The 25,222-nt window shown below is 41.2% G+C and overlaps 1 protein-coding gene across 1 annotated transcript in view; it reads left to right on the top strand.

Annotated features, from left to right (window-relative positions):
* The first annotated feature begins 766 nt into the window (after positions 1-766).
* LOC8037321 (hexuronate transporter) overlaps positions 767-25,222 on the top strand; it is a 29,219-nt gene continuing 4,763 nt past the window's right edge. The window contains exons 1-3 of the mRNA XM_029978435.4: positions 767-950; positions 14,049-14,205; positions 23,476-23,703. Coding sequence (XP_029834295.2) covers positions 14,100-14,205; positions 23,476-23,703 — 334 coding nt within the window. The 5' untranslated portion in view covers positions 767-950; positions 14,049-14,099. The remainder of the gene's footprint in view (positions 951-14,048; positions 14,206-23,475; positions 23,704-25,222) is intronic.

Genomic DNA, 25,222 nt, shown 5'->3' on the forward strand with positions numbered 1-25,222 from the left:
CCCACCTGGTATAGATGGAAGATGTTCGCCAGGAGCCTTAATTCGACGAAGCCATAGAAAGCCGAGGCAAATATTTCACAGCGGTGAAAAGGCCTTCCGAATCATGAGACTTCTTCTTCTGTTATTATTATTAGCAGAAGTAGTAGTAGTATTCTTAGGAAGAATAGCTTTATGTAATATAACTGGTAGAACTCTTTATTTTTTTATTTTTTTGACCCGATAGCACTAATCATATCTGAAGCAATTTATTTTGTCACTGGAAAATATCAAGGTGTGACGGAGGCAGGCTTTAGTGCTTCTTTTATGTTTCAGTAGTTTAGCAGATGTGGTTTTGAGGAAGGAATACACGCATTACGTTTTTTTGTTTATGTTAAGTATGCTGTTTTACCCTTCTTCAATTCAGAGTATAGGAAAAGCAAATATATAACATGCTACGAACTTTCAGTGCCACCTAGTTAGTATTTGAAATAAAATAAAGCTTTCCTCAACTCCTTGAGTGTTTCTTTCTAAATGAGTAAAAAATATTCGTAAACAACCTGTATGAAACTTTTAAAAAAAACTTAACGAAAGGATGAATTTTTATTTATTTTTGTTATCTTTGTACAATCCTGGAACTAGCTCCGCACATACGCCATCAGACGTCCACAGGAAACGCATGGGACAAAAAAAAAACAAAAAAAAAAAACGTATGAGCGGGCCTGCGGGACCATCTGTGTCGAAGTAGATAAAGAGCTCTGCTCTGCGTGGTAGTTCTGTAAAGGCACGTGGATGAAGCGCGGCTTTACATTCCTCACAGTACACTAAAAACCTCACGCTGGCCTTTAGAAACATATGGCTAAAGAATGGTTTTCCTTCCGCTTTTAAAACAACTAAGAACCCAAGCCGCGTAGAATGGAAGGAAATGAACATCTACGGATTACCTGCATTCTCAACGAATTCTCGCTTCGTTTGTAAGTGAATTCAGCCTTCTTTTCTTTTGTCTTTTAGGAAAGCTACCTAGCCAGATATTGTGTCGGTTTTTACGCAATAAAAAAGCAAATGAGACGTTTTTATTTGGTTATGAAATCGACAATATCAAAGTGGAACTTGCCAAAACTCAGCAATAGCCTGCTCTTGCTATTCCTGAAATATTGACAGCTCCCTTATGAAAGTTTATTTTTTATTAACGAATTTATTGTAATATGCTCCTTCAGTCTTCGTTTACAAAAATGTTTAAAGCTTGAATATAACGCAACCACGTTTGAAATCTCGCTGGTCTAACTATTTCTAAAAAGTCTAAAAAATTAAAGTTTGAAAAACCGTAATTTTTCGTTTAGTAGACCTCTGCGCCTTTTTGAAGGCCTAAACCGTACCTCTTCAATCCAAGAAAGTGAATTTCGGCTTTTTTTCAGTAGTGCAAAACAATACAGTTCTCTTTGTTATCATCTACAAAGCCCACCTGGCACATATTACGACAGAATTCCGCCTAGAAGTTCATTAAAATCGCTATCAAAGTTTGAGAAGCACGAATCCGCTGGTTTTCCGGCAGAATTTCCGCTTCCTCCGAATTCCTTCTCCCGGCACGTCTGTGACATGGTCAAGCACGAACAGTTTCTTTTTTTTTTTTTTTTTTTTCAGGGAGAGCACGGGTGGCGTTAGCGCCGTGAGAGACGTGAGCGACGCGCTCGGCCGGGTCGGCGCTCGAATATTGATACTAGTGATGGGCCGAACTTTTGCCGAATCGAAAGTTCGGCGCCGAATTTTGGGATTCGGCAAAACCAACCTTCTGCCGACTTTTTCCAGAGATTGGGCAAAGCTTCGGCAAAAATACATTGTTACCAGACTTAACGTTGAAATTTAGTTTTTTCTGGAGAAAAAAGGTTTTATGTTGTTTTTTTCTTAACTTAACTGCAACATGTGATGCATTTTGACAGAGTTATTACTAAGTAATGGGATATTCTACAGGATAATTGTATCGGTGTCGTTTTTGTGTGTTTTCTGGCAATTTTAATGACTCCTTGAACAAGTGGCGTGGTTGGGTTGGGTAAAAGCGAGCGTGGCGCAGTCACGAATCAGGCTACGAGAGTTTCGGTTTTGAGGCATTATTAGCGGAAGCCTGCACGTGTGTACATTGTTAAAATGAGGGAAATAACGCTGCGTTCTAGCTTTCTCTAAGTTTTACCGTTCTGTGTGCAAAAACGAATGCAACGGTTGCTGAGCCGTCACCAGATGATATAACGATATTATTGTAAATATGCATGTTTTTCGATTTGAGTCACTTGACGTCAGGTTTATATAAAGGTGTGCGTCTCATATGATCAAGGTCTCGTTTTTAACCTTTAAAATTCCAGTTACTGGTGTTAGGAAACACACGAACGTTTAGGAAGATAGGGAGAGTTAGAAACGTCGGATGTGCAACGTCGAGCTTTATAGTTCTGTGTTTAGTTTTATGCAGACAAAGGAAAATCGCGGAATAACGCTAATTGAAAAAGCAATATTATTTTGTTTTGGAACACACTACTTCTGACCCGAAAACAGAATTGTTATACCAGCGAGGAGTGCTTTAAATTAATTGTCGGCCAATGTTTCAACTACCTCGTTGCATCACCAGAAATGCCAAATGAGAATCTCAACGTCCAAAATGTACAACATCATTTGTTTTGCGCAGTGGACTGCTTTAATTACTGGCCGATCTTTCATTCCTAAGGCAGAAAATATTTAAGAGAACCACGCTCGCTCACAAACGCAGTTACCGTCAACCATTTCGTCGTTTACCCCGAGACTGTTTTTTTTTTTCGAAGAGCAGAAGTAACAGAAAAAACATACAGGTCTCAAACTCAGCTACACGTTTATTTCAACAACTTCCTCTTATATAGTTCGTTCTCGTCGTCATCAACCAATCACATACGACTTGTCCTTCGCACCGTGACTGGTGCAAAGGACAAGGCAAATGGTGGTTGACTTCCACCAGCTAGCCTGTACTTTGACTCTTTTCTTTTTTGCAGTTACCGTGTTACCTACTCACTCTACACTTCGCCCTAATCCCTGGTTGTACTACGTTTCAACACCGTGCACTGCACGATAGTAACCGTACGACTGCACGGCGTCCATTTGCAATCCATGGCCCCGCCCCCATCGCGTTCTCGCGCATGCGCAGACCTTTGCCGAATTTTGCCGAATCTTTGCCGAACTTTCCTTTAAAAGTTCGGCAATTGCCGAACTTTGCCGAATCTGATGTTCGGCAGATTCGATCCATCACTAATTGATACCCTACCGATAGGCCCATCGCCTCGTTGAGCGCGGCTTGTGCGTTCAGTCCGTATTGACGTGCAATGGCACGTGCTTTGCAGACGACGCGACGATGTCTGCGAATCGGATGTCCGCGTGATAGATCACGTGACCCCTCGTACATCACGTGGGTGTACATGCTTAGTGATGCCGAAGATACAATGTTGTCCGGCTTTGTCATCGTTTCGGTTTCGGTTTGGGATTATGGCTAAAGTAAAATAGCACGAATAATATTTTATTTTTCGCGAAACAAAGGATTGAGGATTGTTTTTGTGAGCTTCTCAAAGCGAAATCGGCTCCTATTTAGAAATTTTCCAAATTGAGTGGAGTTGCCTTTTAAGACGTAACACTCCGTTTTGTAGTTTCAGTTTCACTCCGATGAATAAAATGTTTTCTTGTAAATATCAAAATTTTAATTGATTTGTGCTCAATGATACCCACGCAATTACAGTCCTCAGGAGCATCATTATTGTTTCTCAAAAAATCTGAAATTGGTCATTTGGTTAGTGCAACGAACTAGATTCAATGCGAAAAAAAAAAAAAAAACTGTAGAGCCGTAGAATACAAGCTATACGAGCCCGAAAGTTTAATAAGTGATGATGGATATTTTAAGACCGCCATCTAAGATATCATTGGAATCATTGCGACGTTTGTTGTTGTTTGTTGTTATTGGACATCTTCAAGGCGTGAATGTCCAAGAAAGGTTGGGATGGGGTTACGAAAGATAAATGATCTTTCAAACTTTTCAAGATAAATCGGACGTTTCAAACAACTTTCAGAATTCCCCAAATATGATGGTTGAGTAAAAAAAAAAAAGCTCCTTGCGGGAACAACTGCCAGCAATTGAGGATATTAGGGATTTCCAGAAAAACATACTAATTAGATAAATATTGAACTAAAATTGCCAATTAACTTTTTAATTAGTGACAATTAACAAATGGCTCCCGTTCGAAAATTGCTAGGCATCATTAGAAAACCAGTAGATTAATTTATTTTTGAAGATAGAACGCACGTAGTGCATTCTACAAGGTTTAAAAAAAAAGCTAAATTTGACGCGTTTTCTAGATTTCGGGTTCCTATCGGAGCACAACTTTGCGTCAGCGGCAATATGGTTGGTTCTGCCCAGATATTTTTCCACATACAGATCTGCTAGCTCTCCCCCTGCCAATTTTACTGCATAGACGAACCGATTTCAACGGTGCCCAGAAAACCAAGGGCGCACCATGACGTTGCACTACATTTTTGAGGCTGAGGAAAACCTCATGTAGATATGGCATAACCATACAGGCCTTCTTTTAGGCTTTCCAGGGCAACCTGTAAAGGGTCTCGAAGCCCTTTTAACAGGCTTTACACCACTCCAGCCAGTAAGTCCTCTTGATAGCCATGCACCGTCAAGTGAGGCTTATTGTCTGATTATTAAAACTATAGTCCGTCTCACTAGAACCGTGCAGTACGGCCAAAGCTACAGGGGAGAGAGCGAATGCCAACCGTATCAAGAGGAGGGAAAGGGGAACGGGAAAGAGGGGCTGGAATTCCCCCGTTTTTTTCTTTTCCTCCTCAAGAACAGGTAGGGATACACTCTCTCCCCTGTAGCTTTGGCGGTACTCAACGGTTTTAGTGAGACAGGGCAACACCTCTTAGAAGAAAAGGCCGTAGCGCTAATCTCGTGAAGTCGCAAAGGAAGGCCATCGAGGGCGCGCGTCGAAGCGAAGGCAACGCGTGTTGATCAACCGTCATAACGCGTCTTATTAGCTAAAATGAAAGCTGGGCAAAATATTACACCTCTAAATAATTGGCATGAAATGGCACGAGGTAGGCGTATAAAAGAAAACATTGAGTTACGCAAGTATTGCTGAAGGAATGCATATTTTACGCAGAAATACTCCAACAAAATGGCGAGACACGCAGTGATTGGACGCAGCAAAACATATCACAGTTAAAAATCAGGTAGAAGTAGTTGACGCGGACACGGCCAGACAAGTGTCACTTACGATAGTGTAAGCATGTTATCGCGTGCAGTCGCTGAATTCTCGCATCATACCGTGGCCACATGGCAAAAATAATATAATTTCAACCGAATGACATTATGAGGTAAAAAAATCTGCTTGCGACGCTTTTATAATCACGCAAGACCGCGAACTGATTAAGTTCCATATTATTTAATGAAAATATATTAACTGTTCCGTGTGGCAGGGGTACTAAAATTAATGTTTACAGTCAACTAATTTACTTCTCGCAGTGGGCTCAAGCTGCCTTAGAACAATATGTAACTTATTTTGTATACAATAATACTATTACATTAATACAGTAAAGATTCTAATATGAACGCGGTAAAGGCAAACAATAACATTAGTATAAATAAACACATAAGCACAAACAACACACTTTGTATAATCACACAAACTTGTTATTTACCTTACACTGAAAACTGATATCTTACCACGCATATTTACAAACGTCGACGCAACCGCACACGGATAATGACGAACAAAATTTCATTCAATATCACGAAAAAAAAAAAAACCCCGACTGCAGCACTTTACTTGCGTCCCACATGACCAAGAAAACCCATAAATAAGTTGTTTCTTACATGTCAACCGTATCCATACGTTCCACAATACCTGCCACGAAAACATTTCAACACGAACTTTAAGTCTCTCTCTGTCGAGAAAGGGGTCTATCAATAATCGACCAGTGTCATCGTTGACTAGTTGCCACACATGTCACTCAATCCGTAGCATGACTTATTCTGCAAATCCACGGAAATGCCGTAGTATCAAGCGAACACAAAAAAACTACCCGAGACTGCGGTGACGACCAAGAAACGAAGGGTAGGAGGATCAAAAGAACCACACACACACACACACACACACACACGCACACGCGCACGGACACGCACACACACACGCACGCACACACACACACACACGCACGCACGCACGCGCGTGCACACACACGCACGCACGCGCGCGCACACACACACACGCACGCACACACACACACACACTCACGAGAGCAGCGGCAGCGGTGTGGGAGGCTTAACGTCGTCGACCCATCTCTTGCTCGTGTGCGCTCCCTGCGGCCATGACTGAATTTTTTTCGGTTTCCTTCCCTTCTAAAAGTCTCCATCTTCCTTTTTAGACAGTCAGCGACTAACACACAACGTAAATTTATCAAAAAGCCTTTTTAGACAGTCAGCAACTAACACACAACGTAAATTTATCAAAAAGCCGGGGGAAGAAAACGTCGCAGCAAACCGCTTCATTCGAAAAGTGTGGGGAGCTGCGGGGCTGCACGTAGTCCCGCGGTTACGGTGATAATCATAAATATAAATTTGGAACTTTCAACCTTGGGTAGCGCGCTGTATATTACGTTTATATTATGTATATAATAAATTGCACAAGACTGGCGCTTTTAAAACATATATTAATGTCGGATAAACGCTCACGAATACCACCGTGGCAGTCAACACAAAACGTTTTTTTTTTGTTTTTTTTTTTCACGTGGATGCGAGACATTTTTTCACGTAGTTGCGCCATGGACTTCCTTCTCCGACATTGTGACGTAACCACTCGAAGCGCTACGGCCTTCTCTTCTAGGAGGTGCTGGACAGAGCATACCCTTCTAGAGTATAGTCAGCATTCGGTGTGGGCATGACTTAAAGGGGAACTCTGCCGATTTTTTTTAGCTACATAATCCAAAGGCATCATCTGAATGTGGATGGCTTCCTGATTCCGAAATTATATCTCGTTCCCCCAGATTTACTCTAGCTAATTAAAAAAAGTTATATTTTGTTCGCTGCCGAAACCGAAACAACGTTATCGCTAGTTTTTCCTCAGTTTTCCCCCTCACCCAATTGTAACGTTACCAGCGGGCACCGAGGCGCGAGGCCGGCGATCGAACACACTCGCCCCGCCCCTCTCGCGTCTAACAGCAAAAAAAACAGGAGCGTCCGTGCAAGTTCATAATAGTCTCTATCGGCACAAAGTATGACCTTGGCCTAAGCGGTAAACTATGAAAAAGTAAAACAAGAAAGAAAGAAGAACAGCAAATTGGATTTTGAGAAAACCATTTTTGCCAAGCCGCGGCTCGCTAGTTTCGTGAAATCGCTAGCAAATCCGTTCTCCTTCCATCAGAAGCTGGCAGTTACTCTGGCAAAGATATGTGAACGAGTCAAGCAATAAACAGTTTGATAAATTACCGAAGCACCACAGAGAATGTTCGAAATGTGGATACAGCTGCTCCACACTCTCGTCTTATACCTGAAGAAACATGCCATTTGTTTTATAATTTCTTTAGAAAAAGTACTGTTGCAGACGCGGCATGTGTAACTACTCTTGTAGCATACATCAGCTCCCAGCCGCTTAAGCAGTTTAGCGAAATATCTACAGGCCGCTCCAGAAAAGCGCTTCTGGTCGGTGCCATTTTCAACGTTCGTGCTTGTGGTGAATACTTTGCTCGCCTTCCAAAACAATGAACATGCCCGTGCTGGGCTGTGACCTAACACACGTAGGCTGCGATTCTCATAAACAATGAAATGTATGTAATGATATGAACTGGATTCGTGTAGGACAGATAGCAGGTTTTAGTTTGTGAAGATCGCGTTAAAAAGAAACTGTGAAGAACTCCGCAACCCCCAAGCCATACATCAAGGTGCAATGAAAGGCTTATAAAATAAACAAATACACTATTCATCTTCAAATAAACAATTTTTACTTGAAATAGTGCGTAAAGTAAAAAGATGCTTCATAACATTTTAAATTATAAATAAGTTAACAAAAGTTACACCCCCCCCCCCACCCCCAAAAACATTTGTACCATATTTTTTATTGTTGGTGTCGAATGAAACACGCTCATCAAACGCTCATCCCCGAGTGCACATAAGAAATAGTGCAACTCTATATACGATTTTTTTAAAATTAAGTTTTCGTTTTTCACAGTTTTTATCAGCTATAAATTTGCTTGCCTCTCCTCAACGAAATTAATATTTTCATAATTTTAAGATCTTTTCAGCCCTAAATAACATTTCTCCGCAATAAAATAAGATAAAAACGCTTTCAACAGTTTTTCTGTGAGACAAAACTGCATGCCAACCATTTGACAAACTAGGGAATTGTTCTATCGTATTTTCATGGAGCTCAAGGCCTACTGCCTAAATATCTGTAATACCAGATACGAATAGCAATGTGTCGAAAGTCATATCTAAACTAAGACTTGAACTTTGTCTAGACGTTTCGCTTCTTGTCTTCAACAAATCGGTCGCGTGAGTGGAACTCCAAAAGTAGCTCAAGCTAGATTCGATTTCTAAAACAGATGTGATGTTTATAAAAAAAAGAAAATACATTGAAGCAATCGTGAGCAACAAATGAAACTGCACCAAATGTCGACTATAATGCTAGAATGTGCACTATTTTTTTCGATATTATTCGCGCTCCTCTTTGGACGGATGTCGTAGTGGTTACAGCCGGCATGAGTCAGCGCTTGTCGCTCTTTAAGCTGGTCCAGCTGCAGAAGGATACTCAACTCGCAGCACACGGCTATAAAGTATAAAGCGGTGTACTGAAGCCCGTAACTATTCCGGGCATAAGCGAGAATGTTTCATGCGATACTTGTTCTCTCGGCACACATTTCGCGCAAAAGCACTTCAAAGTGGCTGGCCTCCATTGCTGCCAGGAAGCGCATTTTGTTTTTTCTCCCACAAAACTAAGGGTAAAAAAGAAGCTTTCCCCAGGCACTGTTCCTGTACAAGCTATCACAAAGCACAGATTGCTACCCATTGCAAAGGAATTTTATTCTTGAAGCAGTGAAAAATTAATCTCGATCGCTGGCGCCCGAAAGCCGCTTCTGGCTGCCCGCGTTGCTCGTCCGCAGGCCCGCAGGGGACGTACACGGATAGGGAAAGTAGGTTTTTTTTTAATTATTGCCAGTAGAGACTCGTCTCCTGAAAACCTCGCAGCCGGCGTAAGTTTAAAACTCAATACCTTCAGGGGAAAATTTTACTTTTATCAAATGTTTTGACCATTAGTTCATGTTCCTTTTGGTTTGGTTAGTACGTGTTCAAAGGAGCAGTATCAGATCGGACACACCAATATCTTATTTAAAAATGAAAGACGTTTACAATCCTCTCTAATGCCAAATTAGAGCGCAACTTTCAAGGACGAGGAGGGGAGGATACGGAGGGGAGGGTATGCCCCTCTTCCCCGTTCCCTCCTCTTCTGCCTCCTCCCATTTAGCGGGACATTTTCGCAAAAATTCTCGTTAAATTTGGCGGGGAAATTTTTTCGCTAAACTTAGTGGAGAAATTCCCCCGCTAAATTTAGCGTGAAAATTTTTCCGCCAAGTTAAGCGCTGAAATTTGCTGGCTAAATATAGCGGAAAAACTTTTCCGGTAAATTTGGCGGGGAAATTTTTCCACTAAAGTTCGCAAAGATTTTCTTCCGCTCGCTTTAGCGGGGAAGTTTTTCCGCGAAATTTAGCGGGAGATTTTTTCCACTAAATTTGGCGGGGATTTTTTTCTGCTCGATTTAGCGGGGAAGGTTTTCCGCTAAATTTAGTGGGAAAGGTTCCCTGCTAAATTTGGCTAGAAAATTTTCCTTCTAAAGCCGCAGAAAGTTCCCCACTACATTTAGCGGGGAAATATTCTCGCATTTTCGACCGCAGACCACAGCACGCGCTGACGACCGTAGACAAATAGAGGCATAGATAAAACGACGATAGGTGATTATGGCAACAGCGCTGCTGTGGATGCAGAAGTCGACAAACTTCTTCCTGTTGATAAAAAAAGGGTCATTTTTGAATGAATGAATGCAGCACAAAGAACGTGGAGCCCAAGGCCATAGTATAGGGGCGGCTTGAGGACGGCATTGATGCACATCGAAGACTCATTCGGGAGTCTCGGACGACATGCCCAACAGCGCAAGCCACAGCAAGTTAGGCGATCCCGGTTCCACCATCCCACTCAGCAAAACCTCTAAAGTTGCCAGACACGCGAACAAAATACTGCCATTTGCGAAGATGTGCAACGTCAGTCGCATGGGGACTGTTTGTCCAGCCCGAGTAAAAGATTCCCCATCCCCCTCGAATGTCTACATGAGCTCGGCTGCGCGGAATTGCGGGATGTTGTTACCGCGTGATGCAAATGCTGGGGGAGCAAAGTGGGGGACGACAAAGGGAGTGAAGAAGCTCCTCCCTTTGTCGTCCCTACACAACTCAGGACAAGCGAATGAGGTTTGTGACGTCTAAAAGAAAAACACCTGGGTTCTTTTATTTAGTTTTTAAGGTAGGCGATCACAAAAACAAAGCTGCGGCTAGTGCTCCATGTGCCTGGGCGTTGTAAATTCGGCAGAATGTCTTGTTATGTGTGTGTGGGCAGACCCTTGACTGCATATCTTAAATTAAGGGCTATTGAATGGCAAATTGTAGCGGCATCGGGTCTCCAGGTACGACACACGAGAAAAAAAAGAAATTACCTTAGGCTTGGATGGAGACTACGAAAACATATAAAAATGTGCCTGCGCCACCCTTGACATAATGAACATTGTAAAAGCTGCGCGTGAAACTGTATAGATGGTATCAGGGATGGGCAAAATACAGGCAAATATGTATCGAAATACAAATAAAAAATACTTCATCAAAAATGTATTTAATTACAAATCTAATTACATTTCTAAAAAAGCATTTAAGTACAATATACAAATACAAACAAATTTATTTTGTCTTCTCCAAATGCTTTTCCAAATACATTCCTCAAAATTTGCGTCAGCGACTTCAGGGCACTTGCAACAGGTTTCTGGGTTTCTCATTTTAATTTTGCATCGCGCACTCAGGAGTTAGTGTGCGAGGCTCTAGTAACGTAATAGAAAATAATCACGAAAAAATGTAATCACCTTGGGCGTAATACGTGAAAAAAGTACAGAGCTTCAAGCAGCTTTTTTAGGGGCGAAGCTCCTTAGGGGCTAGCCATGTCCGTATGTCCGCCCGCCGTCGGGTGCACGTGCTCCTGCCCGTAAGCTCACGCGCTCACGTGCTGACGAGCACGTGAGCACGTGCTCCCGTGATCGTGTAGGGCAAAAAAAAAAAACGCATCTCCACGTGGTGAATGATGTTGATTGGGGCGAAGCTCTGGTGGTGCTTGTCTGCGCAGACGGTGAGCCGCAACATGCCGAGCCTTTCGTTCGTTTTCATCCATGTCGGAAAGAGAATGTGTGGTATGGAACGTGATTATATACGCATTTGAGCATTTGAACGCAGCGTGACATGGATGAAAACGAACGAAAGGCTCGGCATGCTGCGGCTCAGCGTCTACGCAGACAAGCACCACCAGAGCTTCGCCCCAATCAACTTCATTCACCACGTGGAGATGCAGTTTTTTTTTTGTCGATTACATTTTGGTATAGACCAACAAAGAACGGAGACGACCAAGATGCGCAGCACTAGCTAGAGAATTTTTTTATTGTTGCAACTCGCACCAGTTGCGAAAATCTGGACGACCCGCGCATTTAGAATGTTCCGGGCAAAAATATGGATGGATATCAGGATGGAAAGCATCACAAGTTGTCACAGGCACTTTTTTAGCCAGTCTGCCTGTGAACGTCGATTTCGTCACTCTCCTTGGCCTGGATTAGCACCGTAATCACAAAGTCACTAAACGCTTGTGCTTGATTGAGAGACACTGCATTCGGTGCAGAACGTAGTTTTCTTCCAGCTCTGAACTGTGACAATACATTTGAGGGATGTATTTTCTCCCACAAAATTGTATTTAATTACAATTGTATTTGAAATACCCATGTTTTAGTATTTAAATACACACGTCAAATACATTACCCAATTTGTAATTAAATACAAATGCAAAATACACAAAGTATTTGAAATACTGCCCATCCCTGGATGGTATTAACATGGCGTAAAATGTATAATGCGAATCTTTTTTCTCGATGTCACAGTGATGAGACTTATACACTTTTATGCAATATATAAATTTGAGGGAGTCATAAGAATCATTGTGATGGTGGCCGTTTGCACGTGTCATAAAACTCATCGCATAAAAAAGTGGTCGAAATTACGTCCGTGAATACATCCTATACCATTCTCATCAAAAGAAAATGCATTTGCAAGGGTCGGCAAAAAATGCGCACATGGAACACTATTCGGGAAACCGTAGCTTCACCCTGCCCTCTTCAAAGATGTTTTCGTTCACAATAAACGTGTCCTACCCGGTTAACAACAGGTGCTGAACGAAGCGAACCAAATTCAAGCAATGTCAACGGCGTTTCTAAAATCAGTGTGTTGGCTTCTACCACGGTATCTATTTTTTCTGAAAGAGGGGAAGCTCGCTAAACGTCCGTAGCACGGTAAAAATAAATGCGCATGAAAACAGATCATACACTGTTTTCGCGCTATCGCAGCGAAGGCTTCTGACGTTAAAGCACTAAGAAACGGTTGTTCCTTTACTCTTTTTGAACGCTGGAAACCGTTGAAATTTAGATTGCAATTGTTTAAAATATTAGATTATTCGTGAAGACAATTATATTGAGAGTGTCACTATATTTTTTCTCATTCTTACCTGCCAGGTGTACAATTGCTTTCTTTCTTGGTGTACAACAAACGACGGCCACATACCGGTGTGACCTTATAAGTTGGTTTTATTTGTCCGTAAGGATGTGGAAGGTGCGAACTCTTTCAAACCTAGCCGGGAAGCTTTATACATATATTTTGCAAAATAATGTCATCAGAAATGGGTGATAAAAAGGAGCCAGACAGGTCTAATGTTTCTCCCAAAAAATATGGCAAAAATGTGAACAGTTCCTTCCGACGTTGCATCACAAAGCGAGGAAAATTGATTGATGCAGTATCACGTGTAAAAGACCATGAAGTGTACCATTCTCTTTTAGTTTAAACCACGAGTCACACCCGTCATCCAGGTGCCAATCAAGTTAATATACGTGAGAAAATATTTTTGGTAAACGGAATAAAAAACCGAAACGCTAGAAATGTTATCACCTTTTTCTTATCATCCTGGGATGACCCACGAGTAGATCGGAACACCGAAACGAAGAGATAAGGTGCTCGCTTACTTTTGAGTCATACGAATATTTTAGTTTCTGTCGCCTTCGAGGTCGTAATTTGTTTTGTGGCTCATCTGCGTAGTAATCAGCAGTCAGGTAGGAGATGCACAACCAGCGCAACATCTACCCTTGTCGTCGTCTTTGTTTGGGTTCGAATAAGCCGCTACCGATTTAATTAACGGTAGTTTTACGGAAGGTCTTCATAGGCTGCGGGAAAGAACTGTGCGTGTCCGACCGGACAGTGCTATACCACAGCCTGCTAAAAAACTTGATTACATGATGAATCTTTTGGCGCAAAAATACACACGTCTTTCAACCTTCGCCTTAGACTCAAAAACATCCAAGCGTTTCATTTTCCGCAAAGCTCTTGAAAAAGTCAATCGTTGCAATGTTAGAGAGCTGAGCGAAGAAAGAGGCTAATATAATGTTTAGATCTAAGGAAACAGCCCGTAGTGTAACAATGATGAAGACCTTATGCATGTTAACATCCTGTCCGGTTTACCAGCAATTAGTTTACTTTCTACATAAATATATTTACAGCCTCGGGATTCGAAAAGGTCCTTCTGTAGTTTAAAGTGACCCGTTCTCCCAAGTTACGAGCGGGAAAGCAGACACAGCAGATTTCTTATAGTGTACAGCCTTGGCTTGGCTCCGAGTGATTTCTATGCTTTCTCCAATTAAATAAAAAGTAAATATTTTAAATCATCACCATTACAGGCCTCCCAATCGGATCCAGAAGACTGCGACACACACGTTGCACATTCACAGATGTCAACCTTCGGCACTTTTCCCAAGAATGACGCAGCAATTGGGACCGGCGTGCCCCTTTCCCAGCAGGAAACTTCGAAAAAAATACAAAATAACTGTTCATCTGGTATGTGCACCGTCATAATTATATATTGCTGAATTTGCTTCTACTGTTCCAAATTCCCTAGGAGTTAGTCTGTCAAACGCTTAGACTAGAGTCTGTGTAAGGACGCTTTGTAAGAGCTGTGCAGATTGCCACAATACACGGAGAGTTTTCTTCTTTTTATTTTTTTATTATTGTGCACGTCTTTCAGCCTCTCTTGAGATATCACCTATTTTAGATAGACGCCTTGCGCACAATATAATGTTTATTTTTTATTAGGTGTTCAACTCTGTTGTTCTTTTTCCCCTTTAACAAAATAGCATCTCATTTCATGTTCCCCAACGACAAGATAGATTTCCGACCTTCGTTTACCCTTCTAACTTAGAATCTAGTGCTCCATTGACACGCATGCAGTTTATGTATGACACGTTAAATAATTGTAGCGTGGACTTCTTCACTAGAAAATCTGAGGAGTTTCAGAGGAGCGTAGTCCAAATTATTACTCGCTAGTTTTTTTGTTTTTTTTTGTCCTTCGCATTATGCCTTCACAAATCTCCTTAGGCCTGCCAGCTAAGCGGGGGGGGGGGGGAGGGCAAAGTAAATGTGAACTGAATGATTGATTGATTAATCGAGAATAAATTAATTAAAATCCCTAGAGACCGGATTCTAGGCAAATGTCTATTTTGTTCCTTGCTTCATTATCAAGATTTTGGCATGGCTCTCGGCAAAAATAAAATATAGAGTTGTACCTTGGACAAAAACATTTTATCACTTTTCGTTTTGACAGAACGGAACGAAATGGTAGTGGCGACTTAGGTGGAGTTAGTACTGAGATCCCATCCTTTGTTATGAATATTTACAGTTCTCTTGAAATAATTTGGGTGTGTATTACCATTAGACATAAAAAGCTTCTACAGGGATGCTGTTATCGCACACCATCTCATGCTGCCGACTTTTCTAGAAAATAACATAATGCACTGAACCTCCTCTGCTATTGAGGAGCAATTTTAATGACTTGTCAATTGCTTGATGCCCGAGTGCAGCCTTGTCTGATTTATTTTCAGTTGACTGTGCCAAGTTTTTAGAAGTATTTTCCGATTTTTACTTGCTTCAAGTATTTAATAAGTAAACATGGATAACGGCTATTTTATCTAACGTTTTAAACCTTATCCTAACTACTGTGCCCAATTTGATCTGTTTAATCAATTATCTTCCACGCCTTAGCGACCATTTATAATTGCATTTTGCGGTGTGTGTTCCGTTAAACTGTGCCAAAAATCAAAACAGGTTATTCGAGATTACAGCAAAGTCAATTTATATGACATTAACGTTGAATTTGGGCGATTTCTTAGATGCATTTTTGATATATTCTGAAAGCGCTCTGTTGACCAAGTGGACATTTTTTAAAGTTAAGGTTACTTCACTTACTGAAACATACATACCACTAAAACCATAACCTAAAATCATAACACTCTGAGGTTTAACAAAACTCTCCTCAGGCTGTCCAACGACAAGAAACGCTTTCCCGACAGATGACACAATTATTTAGTTGCTGCTCAGTTCTACAAAAGTGCTGTTAAAAATGATTAGCTTGATTTCTTGGTTGAGGTTAAGGTTAAGGTTAAGGTTGAGGTTAAGGTTAAGAAATAACCCACGTCAATTTTCGAACGTAATGTCTTACCGTGAACGACCTTCCATTATCTCACTGCAAACGCCAGAAGAAAATTTGATTGATGAGTTACTATGTACTGCAACATTTCAGGAAATGTTGATTAAGTAATTTTCTAATACCTCTAACAATGCCAATTCAAACTAGCATTCTGACTTGTCTTCTGTTAACGAATTATTCGGTCATCATTCGTCCCTGATGGAGTTCTAAATCCTAAAGGGTCTGAAGCTGTATTCGGCAACCGGAATAGATAAAAAGTAACTCAAAATTCCCCAAAGCTACAAGTCAGTATTAGTCACTAATTCTGGCACATAGTTTTTAAGAATCACTTGACACTTCCTTTTTCCCTAGCGACTGGAAAGCTGGTAAAGTAATTCCATTTGCACAAATCTGGTAATAAGCACTCTTCCATTAATTGCAGTCCTGTCTCACCAAGCAGCGATCCCCGTCAAGTTTTTGAGTATGTAATTTATACACAGCCCGTTAACTTCCTAGAAATAAATTTGTTCTTTACACCAGTCCCACATGGATTTATGAAATATTATTCTTGTGGCGCACAACTCCTCTATATCACCAACGATTTTCATGTTACACTTGATCAGGATTCTTAGGTGACCTGACTCTTTTTAGATTATTTAAAATCTTTCGACAAGGTCTAACATAAACCTCAAGTGCTTAAGCTAAGTAAACTTTAACATTGACCCTAACCTGTTTAACTTGATTGTTTGATTTTTAACCACTCGTTCTCAATTTGTAAAATGTAATGGCGCTACCTAATTTCTCATCCCTCTCTTCAAGTGCACCTCAAGGGTCTATTTTAGGTCCCTTACTTTTCTGCTTTATATTAATGACTTACAAGTTTCCGTTTCTTTTTCAATCAAACTCTTCGCTGATGACTGTTACATTTACCTGTTATATCTAGTGACTCGGACTCACAAAAAGTGTAACGTGATTTAGATTCAATATTTTCAGTGGTGTGAACTCTGGTCGATGCAGTTAATATTAACAAATGCAAAACAATGCGCATATCATATAAACCTAAATGATCTGATACTTAAAACCTTGATCATACACCCTTAGAGCTTTTAGATGAATACAAGTTCCTGGGCGTCATCATCAGCGCCGATCTTTCCAGGCAGCTGCATGTTAATTACGTGACTAAGAGTGCTAATCGCATGCTTGGCTATCTCCAGCGTAACATCTACCTAGCTCCTTTATCATTAAAACATTTTCTCTATAAAACGCCTGTGATATCTAAATTCTAGTATGCAGCACCCATCTGAGATCCTTATAGTAATTATCTCACTGGCTCACTCGCGCAGGTCAGAACGTGTACCCATGTTTTATACTAGCCAATTATAATCGCATTGCAAATGTCACATCAATAAAAAATAACCTACTTCTTTCAAGTCTCGCATATCGTCGCAGAATGTTTCGCATTGGTATGTTTCATAAAATCTTGCACTATCTTTTTCAACTCAATGCACAGTTAATGATCTCACCGTAGTTTGTTTCGGCTCGCATTAATCCTCGTCACAAAGTCGGCGTCCCGTTTTTGCCACCCTAATTAATTTTTTTTGCATCCTTTTTTTGCTAAAACATTCAATGATTAGAATCGCTTACCTGCCACACTAACATCAATTATCAGCTACACTCTTTTTGTTTCAGTATTGCAAATTACCAGTTCACGAATGTTTGAGAATTTATTTTGCTCCCATTGTGCTTCACTTTTTGTATTATTTATTTCCCACTCCCCCGTATGAAATGCCCCGTTCCTTGAGCGCAAAATAAATAAATAAATATATCAGCTCAAATGGAGTGTTAATAAGACGTTTATTAGTTTTTATAGCGCCTATGTTTTACTATTTCTGATGTTAGTTCCTGTAACGGCCTATTTTCAACATCGGCGCCTATAAGAACACTATATAGCCTTCAGTTTTGCTTTACAGTGTAGTTTCAGGTCGTTATCCATGTTACCAGTCAACACTGACAGTTCTAAACTATATTTGGTTCCCGTAGGGTGAAGACTCGGGCGAGTTGGCTTTACATATCTATGGGGTTCAAACGGCTTCAGAAAAGCAACCGCTAAGGGTGACATGGTTGCTCGTGTCAGTGTATCCCGCCGCGCTGACATGCATGGCGCGAGCGGTTGGCGAACACAAAACCGCAGAGAGCCGTCCGAGAAGTCTTCGACCTTTTCGGAGAGAACAAATGGGGAGTCTATGGCATACTTTGTAAATGCATCCCAGAAAGTTCTGTACCCTGCACAAGTCAAAGACGCTAAGGTTTTGTTGCCCTACACAGACGCCGCAGCCTACATGTTCAAGGTTCATCATTCAGCAAAGACCTCCCACCCGCAGATAGTACATGGCGCGTGCCTAGCGCACGCGCTACATCGTGCTTGTGAAGAACAGAGGAAGAATCTCAATGACGTCAACGAACTTATTGCTTTTGCCAAGTCCGTGTTCCTGAAGGTGGCCTCTCAAGTGCGGTCCTTTCAGGAGGAGTTGCCGGACGTGATCCTTTCGCCAGAGCTGATCGTCACACTTGAGTGAACATAGCTAGAACCTGCTGAGTATTCCATATGTTATCGTTTGAACGTCAATTCCGTGATCAACGGCTTTTCAGGTGACGAGGGGGCTTCAGTCAAGATTTCTCAAGCTTCCATTTCTGTGGATAGCCTCCAAGGAGACCACGCACACTTGTACGCCAATTTTATGTTCTTCGGAAATACCCTCAAGAAACCTGAAAGTTCGAGTGAAACACTACTTAGGTACATTGCGCTAATTTTCGATGATAGCAAAATAGTTATTCAAGCACGTGTGAAGCTCCAGTCGGTCTTGGACAGGAACGGGGGATTTTCTGTCCTTAAAGAAGTTTCAGGAATTATTGCTGGTCAGTACTCTAGAATCCCGGCGTCGGTGAAGCTATCGAATGTTCCCAAGTACAACTACGCTCCAGTAACATCTGTCGATGTCGAGAGTTCCTTCTCAGCGTACAAGCTCATTCTCAGTGACAACAGGTACAATTCTAAATAATATAACTGGAGATGGTTGTGGTCTGCTATTGTATGCACTATTTTCGGAGTGATTTTTAGACTACGTTCCGCGTGCTCTTCAATCAGATATATGTGAACATGTGCAGTCGCATTCTCGTTTCTAGAAGCATACTGAAATCCAAGTATATTTTCAACACAACGGTTGAGCATCCGACACACCTTTGTTAGCAGATCACACCCATCTCGAAGAGCGAAAGGCAAAACATCACTGTGCTGATGCATTTCCATTCGCCTTAAAATGCACACGGCCGAAGAAACTTAGAATTCACTTAAAATGCGCACGGCACCTTTAGAAAATTTTTCTTCAAATGTTTGGGAGTGTATTTTGCAGTGCAGAACGTCTTGCCTGTACAATTTAGATTATATAATTGTATACGAGCAAACGGTCAGAGCTGTACCTAACATTCCTCATGTAACAACATGCTAATTGTTTAAGAAAATATCGTCCTCTTGCGTTTATTATTTCTGTCTGTTTTTGTTGTGTCGCAATATATATTTGCGTCAGGCAGAAATAAAATGTTTTTCTTTAACCAGTATTTTCAGTTTTCAAGTATTCTTTTTCACGCCTGTTTTACTCCATGCGGCGGCTCGAGCAAGCGACAGTGTCCATTGAACATGAATATGAGCAGTGCGCTGGTTAAATTAATCCAATTGGTCGTGTTCAGTCGAGCAGTTTTATGGAATAATTGAACGGCTGTGTTAAACTGTTGGCACCTTTGTGCCATTTTAAATAACCACTTTTTAGCTTTTTCTGTCGTATATACAGGTCGCGCACGTCTTAGTTTAAATTTCTTTGCATTTAAGTATAACAATTATGGTGGCAATATTTATGACGTTGGAGGCCTAAAACGTTTGTTTATTTGCCTATTTTCGGCGCCTAATACGCGTTTTTTTTTCATGACGAAATATTTGGCCTTTACTCATCACCTCTGGCCACAGCATTCTATGTCTTTTTTATGTTCACCTACTGTTTGTTGATCCGGTGTAGAGCTTGTAATCTGTAATATTAAGCGTTTATTATCATCAAATAAGTAGTTTGTGTATATACTGACTAAATTTTACCGAAATCATCCAATGGTAGGTATACAGACCGTACGTGATACTTGAATGTCAATTGAGAATTAATATTAATATGCATACGCCATTGTTTCATAATGTATTTAATCTACATGAGAGTGCACGTTAAAAGTTATATTCCTACAGTGACGAGCGTTAGAGTTATTTATCAAAAAGTAAGTCTCCGGTCTCATTCTTCTATCAACAACGAAAAGGACAGGACACACAGCCCTTGTGCACGCTATTACTTTTTTTTTATATGAGATCGTGGCCGGCGATGTGTTGTGGATCTTCATTTGCCTCGAGCTTGAGTGAAACAACTTTGCACCACTTGGCAGCAGTGCAAGTTTGTCCTATGTGCCTAAACCTACCTTAATGAAGTATAATCGTCATATCCACAAGAACTTGCACTTCAAGCCCTGCCGCTGAGCGCAATTTTTCCTAGGCTATACTAAAGAAATGTGAAGTGCTTATCTCCATGATTTTTTCTTCCTATTTAAATTATTAAGCCCTAAACGTTGATTTATTATGGGGTTCAAATGAAATGCGAACAGTGACAGAATTTACAGCGTACTACCGTCCAGGCCTGGGTTGTGGGTCAAACACATCACAGTACACACAAAAAAATATATCTATTTTGAAAGGTTCTTTGACACCTCAAGACTCTTTTATCTCGCGAAGTACGGTTTAGCCCCAAGCACTATATCTTCCCTGCGCACTAGAATGGCCACTGGGCGATAGAGAGCTCTTTCACATAACAAAGGAGCCTAAAAGCACACCTTATATGTTTGTATTCGAAAAGCCTTTTTAGGGAGTGCTAAAAATAAACTTTTTATGGTGCAAAATATTCACAAGCCGAACACCCCTAAGAGTTATTTTACGACCAGACTTTTTTCAGTGTGCAGGGCGCACACCCTCGCATCTTCCTACTTTGCACCACGCAGTGTCATCACTATTTAGAGGACTCCAGGAGGCGCATGATGTGAAGACGGCCACGCGCTCCAGAGCTCGCATTTTGTTCGAACCCGACAGTACACTATTTCGCCTCTTTGTTCCTCCGAGGTAAACGACCAATATCGAGTAAACTTTTTTTTCACACAGGAAGAATAAAACCGGCACATGCCTCTCATATACTGTGGTCGTCACGAGCGTTTCACTGCCCGGAACGAAGCGCGTAGTGTGTCGCAAACAACTTTTACACGAAGCGGATATTACGCTATTTCATTTCGTAAAACTCTGCGGAAAAAAAAGACATACTCAAGGCAACTATATGGGTTTTGACGACCCGGGATGTTCTTGATACCGGTAAAATTTGCGAAGTCACCCCCTTTAACTGACGCCTTCCACCGTTTACAACTCACGCATGAACTCCATTTGGCGGGTAAGGCAGTTGTATCAGTGCAAAGTTTACAACTTTAAAATGCATAACATATTCTCCAAGTTTTATCCCGACCTCACTGAGCTTCGGGTTGTCGTATAGTAGTTTCCATAAAGTACGACACTGCCGTTAGTGTATTCATTAATCCGAAAACAAAATGGTGATACCGTGTTTACTCGAGTAATAGCGGCACCATTTATGAACAAGGCCCTCGCGTCTACTATACGATGTTGTCTCTGTCCTGTAAACCGCTGGAATCATGCTGTCGAACACCGTGATTGGCAATCTGCGAGCTCCACAGAAAAGCGAACCCTTAGGTTTTCTTCTTAAACAGTGCGACTATTACTCGAGTAAATACGGTACATTCTAAGAAATGGCTGCGTGTCTACTTACCCGCAAAACACTCAAAGAGCCAATCTCTGCGATCTACGAAATCAGCTCAGCGATTGATGAGGCGGGACATCCGTTTAGACCTAAAACTCAAGTCCGCGCTGTTGCATTACGCAATGCAAGCATGACGCTTTGGATTGCGTAATGCCACAGCTCAGACTTCATTTTGTGGTCTAAGCAGACGTTGCGCCTCATCATTTGTTGAGCTGATTTCGTAGTTCGTAGAGATTGGCTTTTCGAGTGTTTTGCGGGTAAGTAGACCGCAGGCATTTCTTAGAGAGTATAGTTGGATCGACACGAGGTTTAATCGTATGAACGTAAATTAACTTCTACATTTTTCGCTCATATATTGCGTTGACAATTGGGGGCGCAAATGTGCGTATTGAACTGCAAAGATTAATACAGGTATTTCATATGGAGAGGTCTACGTTTTGGGAGTATGTGCTTATTCCTTTGTTATACCCTACATGTCCGAACTAAATGTTCTTGCGAAGGGGTTTGATAATAAAATGCCATTACCTCTGAGCCTTTGGAAAATGCATGCGACTTTGGGCCATATTGAAAGCATTGTCACGTGATAACCGTTACGCAAAGTTGTGTCTTTAATTTGTTTATCTGTGGAGTTTTACATGCGATCAAGGTTCTCAAGAAGTCGGGAGATTCAAATAAATTTAAATTTCTTATTATCGTCAATTGGTAGCCACCAACCCAAACACTTACATTTGAATCAAGGCATTAATTACCTAGCCACTTTCTTCTGTAAAATACTCGATATTGGTAAGTGTATCTTACGGTGTATCATATAAGAAACCCAAACCATACCTGGTGGCAAGATTAGTTGCTATAGAAAAACGCTGCACTATCCCTCCCGACAATCCATGCAGTCACTAATTTCCAGTTTTTAGCATTTAAGATTACACTTCCGTTGTTTGCTATATATTCTAAAGCATTCCCATGTGTATTCAAGTGCCTACGACAATGAGCCGCTTCCAGTGTTTTGGTCGTATAAAAAAGCATTTCAAGGTATAAACGAAGCGACCCTGTCTAGCAGTGATCGCATTGAACAGTGGATCTGAAAGCTTGAATTGTTTAAAGACATAAATAACTCAGTCGGATTGTAGACCGTAATAATTAATGTGGAGAGTGTCATAAAAAAAACTAAATCATGCAGATCTTACGCTCATCTGGTGTAGCTCATTTTAAAACATGAGTTCTAGATTTATTGTCATCTGCGCGAAATATATTCCCCGATGAGAGAGTTTAAAATGCCGGATGCTTCCCACAGCAATATGAAATCTGACAGCGAAATGTTTATGTCTATTTTAATATTTTGTCTGAGAAAGCTTATTTAATATAGTGTGATGGCTCAGGAAAAGCAGAATGTGACAAGTACAGAGCAACATATCACAGCTCGGCAGTTAACAAGACTGCGCCTGTAGAACATAAGAACGGCTGAGAACAAATCGCAATGCAAGAAGCATCAATGAGCATCGCCCTTGGTTTCTGAAGAAATCACTGACAATAGCAAGATGTCTAAACTTTCTTTCAGCCTTGATGTTGTAGTTCTATAATCTGGAACGAGATGTTATGGCGAATGCCTTGCAAGCCTTCCGGAACGCTACCACCTATTTAAGATCTAAAAAAAAATACTGGAAAAAAAGAGATTTTCACCAAGAAGTGTACAAAACATCAGACGCACCCAATGCTTTCTGACAATTTTTGTTATATCTTCTTTCCGCGCAGGAAAGCATGAACAGGGAAACACATCCGACCCAGGAAATATGAAACAAACCAAAGTTGTTGACAAGTACTGGCGTTTCACCATAGTGGCAGCCTCTGCCCTGTGCCTGAGTTCGGCTTCATTGCGGTCGGCCGGATACATATACGCGAGCTTAATTGAGGATTACGGACTGAGTCGTTCAGTCGCGTCTTGGCCGGACAGCCTCACCGCTGCCTCGTTTGAGATGTCAGGTGGGCTTTTCTTTTCTCGCATCCTGTCACAATTTTTTTGTTACTGCTTGTTTCACAATATATGCCGTTGTAGTAATTTGTGCCTGCGAAAATAGTTTACCATCACAGTTTGAGAAGGAATCCGAATAGCTAATTAAGGTGATGTTTTTATGTTTCCAATTAGTTTATGATTTTTCTCATCGGGTATACCTAAACTTTTGTCGGCCTCTTTTTGATAGTAATATGCTTAAGGCTGGCTACGTCCTTTCACTTTAAGTGTGTCAGTAGAAACACCTTAAAAGTGCCTACACGTAAAAGTTTTCCTCAAAGCACTGGATGAGCCACTTGATGCATACTACAGATCGAGCTCAAAGAGTTCAATATTATGATTAATCGTGGCTTAAATTATGCAGTTTGGTGCGTGCCGAGCATTTGATTATTGCTCCGCAGGGAATGGGATTTCGGGGTTAGCTCATGAGAATTCCGGAAAACACTTTGCGAAGCAGCAGACATGGAAATGAAAGCCAGGTTGGCGTTTCCTAGACTGTCAGTGAGATATATAAAAGGCTTCGACCTAAAATATAAGTAGCCTGCTGTGTCTATGAGCGCGATCAGAAATTTCGAAGCGTTACGTTCGATCCAGACTTGGAAAGTAACCGTTACACGTAACGGAGGACTTGTAAGTTGTTATTTTTTTATTAATCTTGTATTGTCACATTACTTTTTTCGGCAGGAATTCGTAATATAATTTTGGCACAAATATCTTTAACAGGTTACTTTATTTCCTCGTTACCTTTTAAAATATATAGTACAAAAATGAATTAATAAAAGTGGGCAATTCAGCAGCATAAAGGTAGTGAGTTCAGCAAAAGAATAACCAAAAATAAAACACGCTTTTTGTTTTTGTATGACCGGTCACTAGAATCCCTTTAAAAACGTGCAAGGCATATACAAATATGTTTAAAACAAAGATCAAGAAGACAACGCCGAGAAAGCGTTGTCATCCTGATCTCTAAACGAATGTAGACGCTGATACTGAGCATGTGCATCGCTAGCTTTGTCTGTAGAATTTCAGGGATAATTTCCGGTCACCGTAAGCTAGCGGGATTGCGGTATGGTTGCAGCTTTCGCTTCCTTGGCAGGTTCTCACAGCTGAAAGGAGTGCACCTACACTCTTTCTCTTAAAGGCGTCACGAAACGATATCGGGTTGGAATGTACACGACTTCGCAGAGGCGTACTGATCCTCTGGCCCTGATGTACTCGCACATACCGGTTCCGATTCACAAGCTTCTTTGTCGCGGGGAAATGGCGAGGATAAGAGGAGACTATTTATTTCAGTGTTGCCTTAGCAAAGCTTCATGACGCAGTCATGGTAACGAAACTGCTTACCTGACGACAGTCGAGCGCGGCTCATAGATTAGAAACGGGAACGGTGTGAGCACTCGACTTCGGCTCGTAACAATCAATGCCTCCGCGGGCACTCAGGTAGTGTCTGGTGTCAAACCACTGCGGTGATGAGGATAGCTGAACTCAAACAAT

The sequence above is a fragment of the Ixodes scapularis genome, unplaced genomic scaffold (genome assembly GCF_016920785.2).
Source record: "Ixodes scapularis isolate PalLabHiFi unplaced genomic scaffold, ASM1692078v2 PGA_scaffold1__304_contigs__length_218370807, whole genome shotgun sequence".
In the NCBI taxonomy this organism is placed as follows: Eukaryota; Metazoa; Arthropoda; class Arachnida; order Ixodida; family Ixodidae; genus Ixodes; species Ixodes scapularis.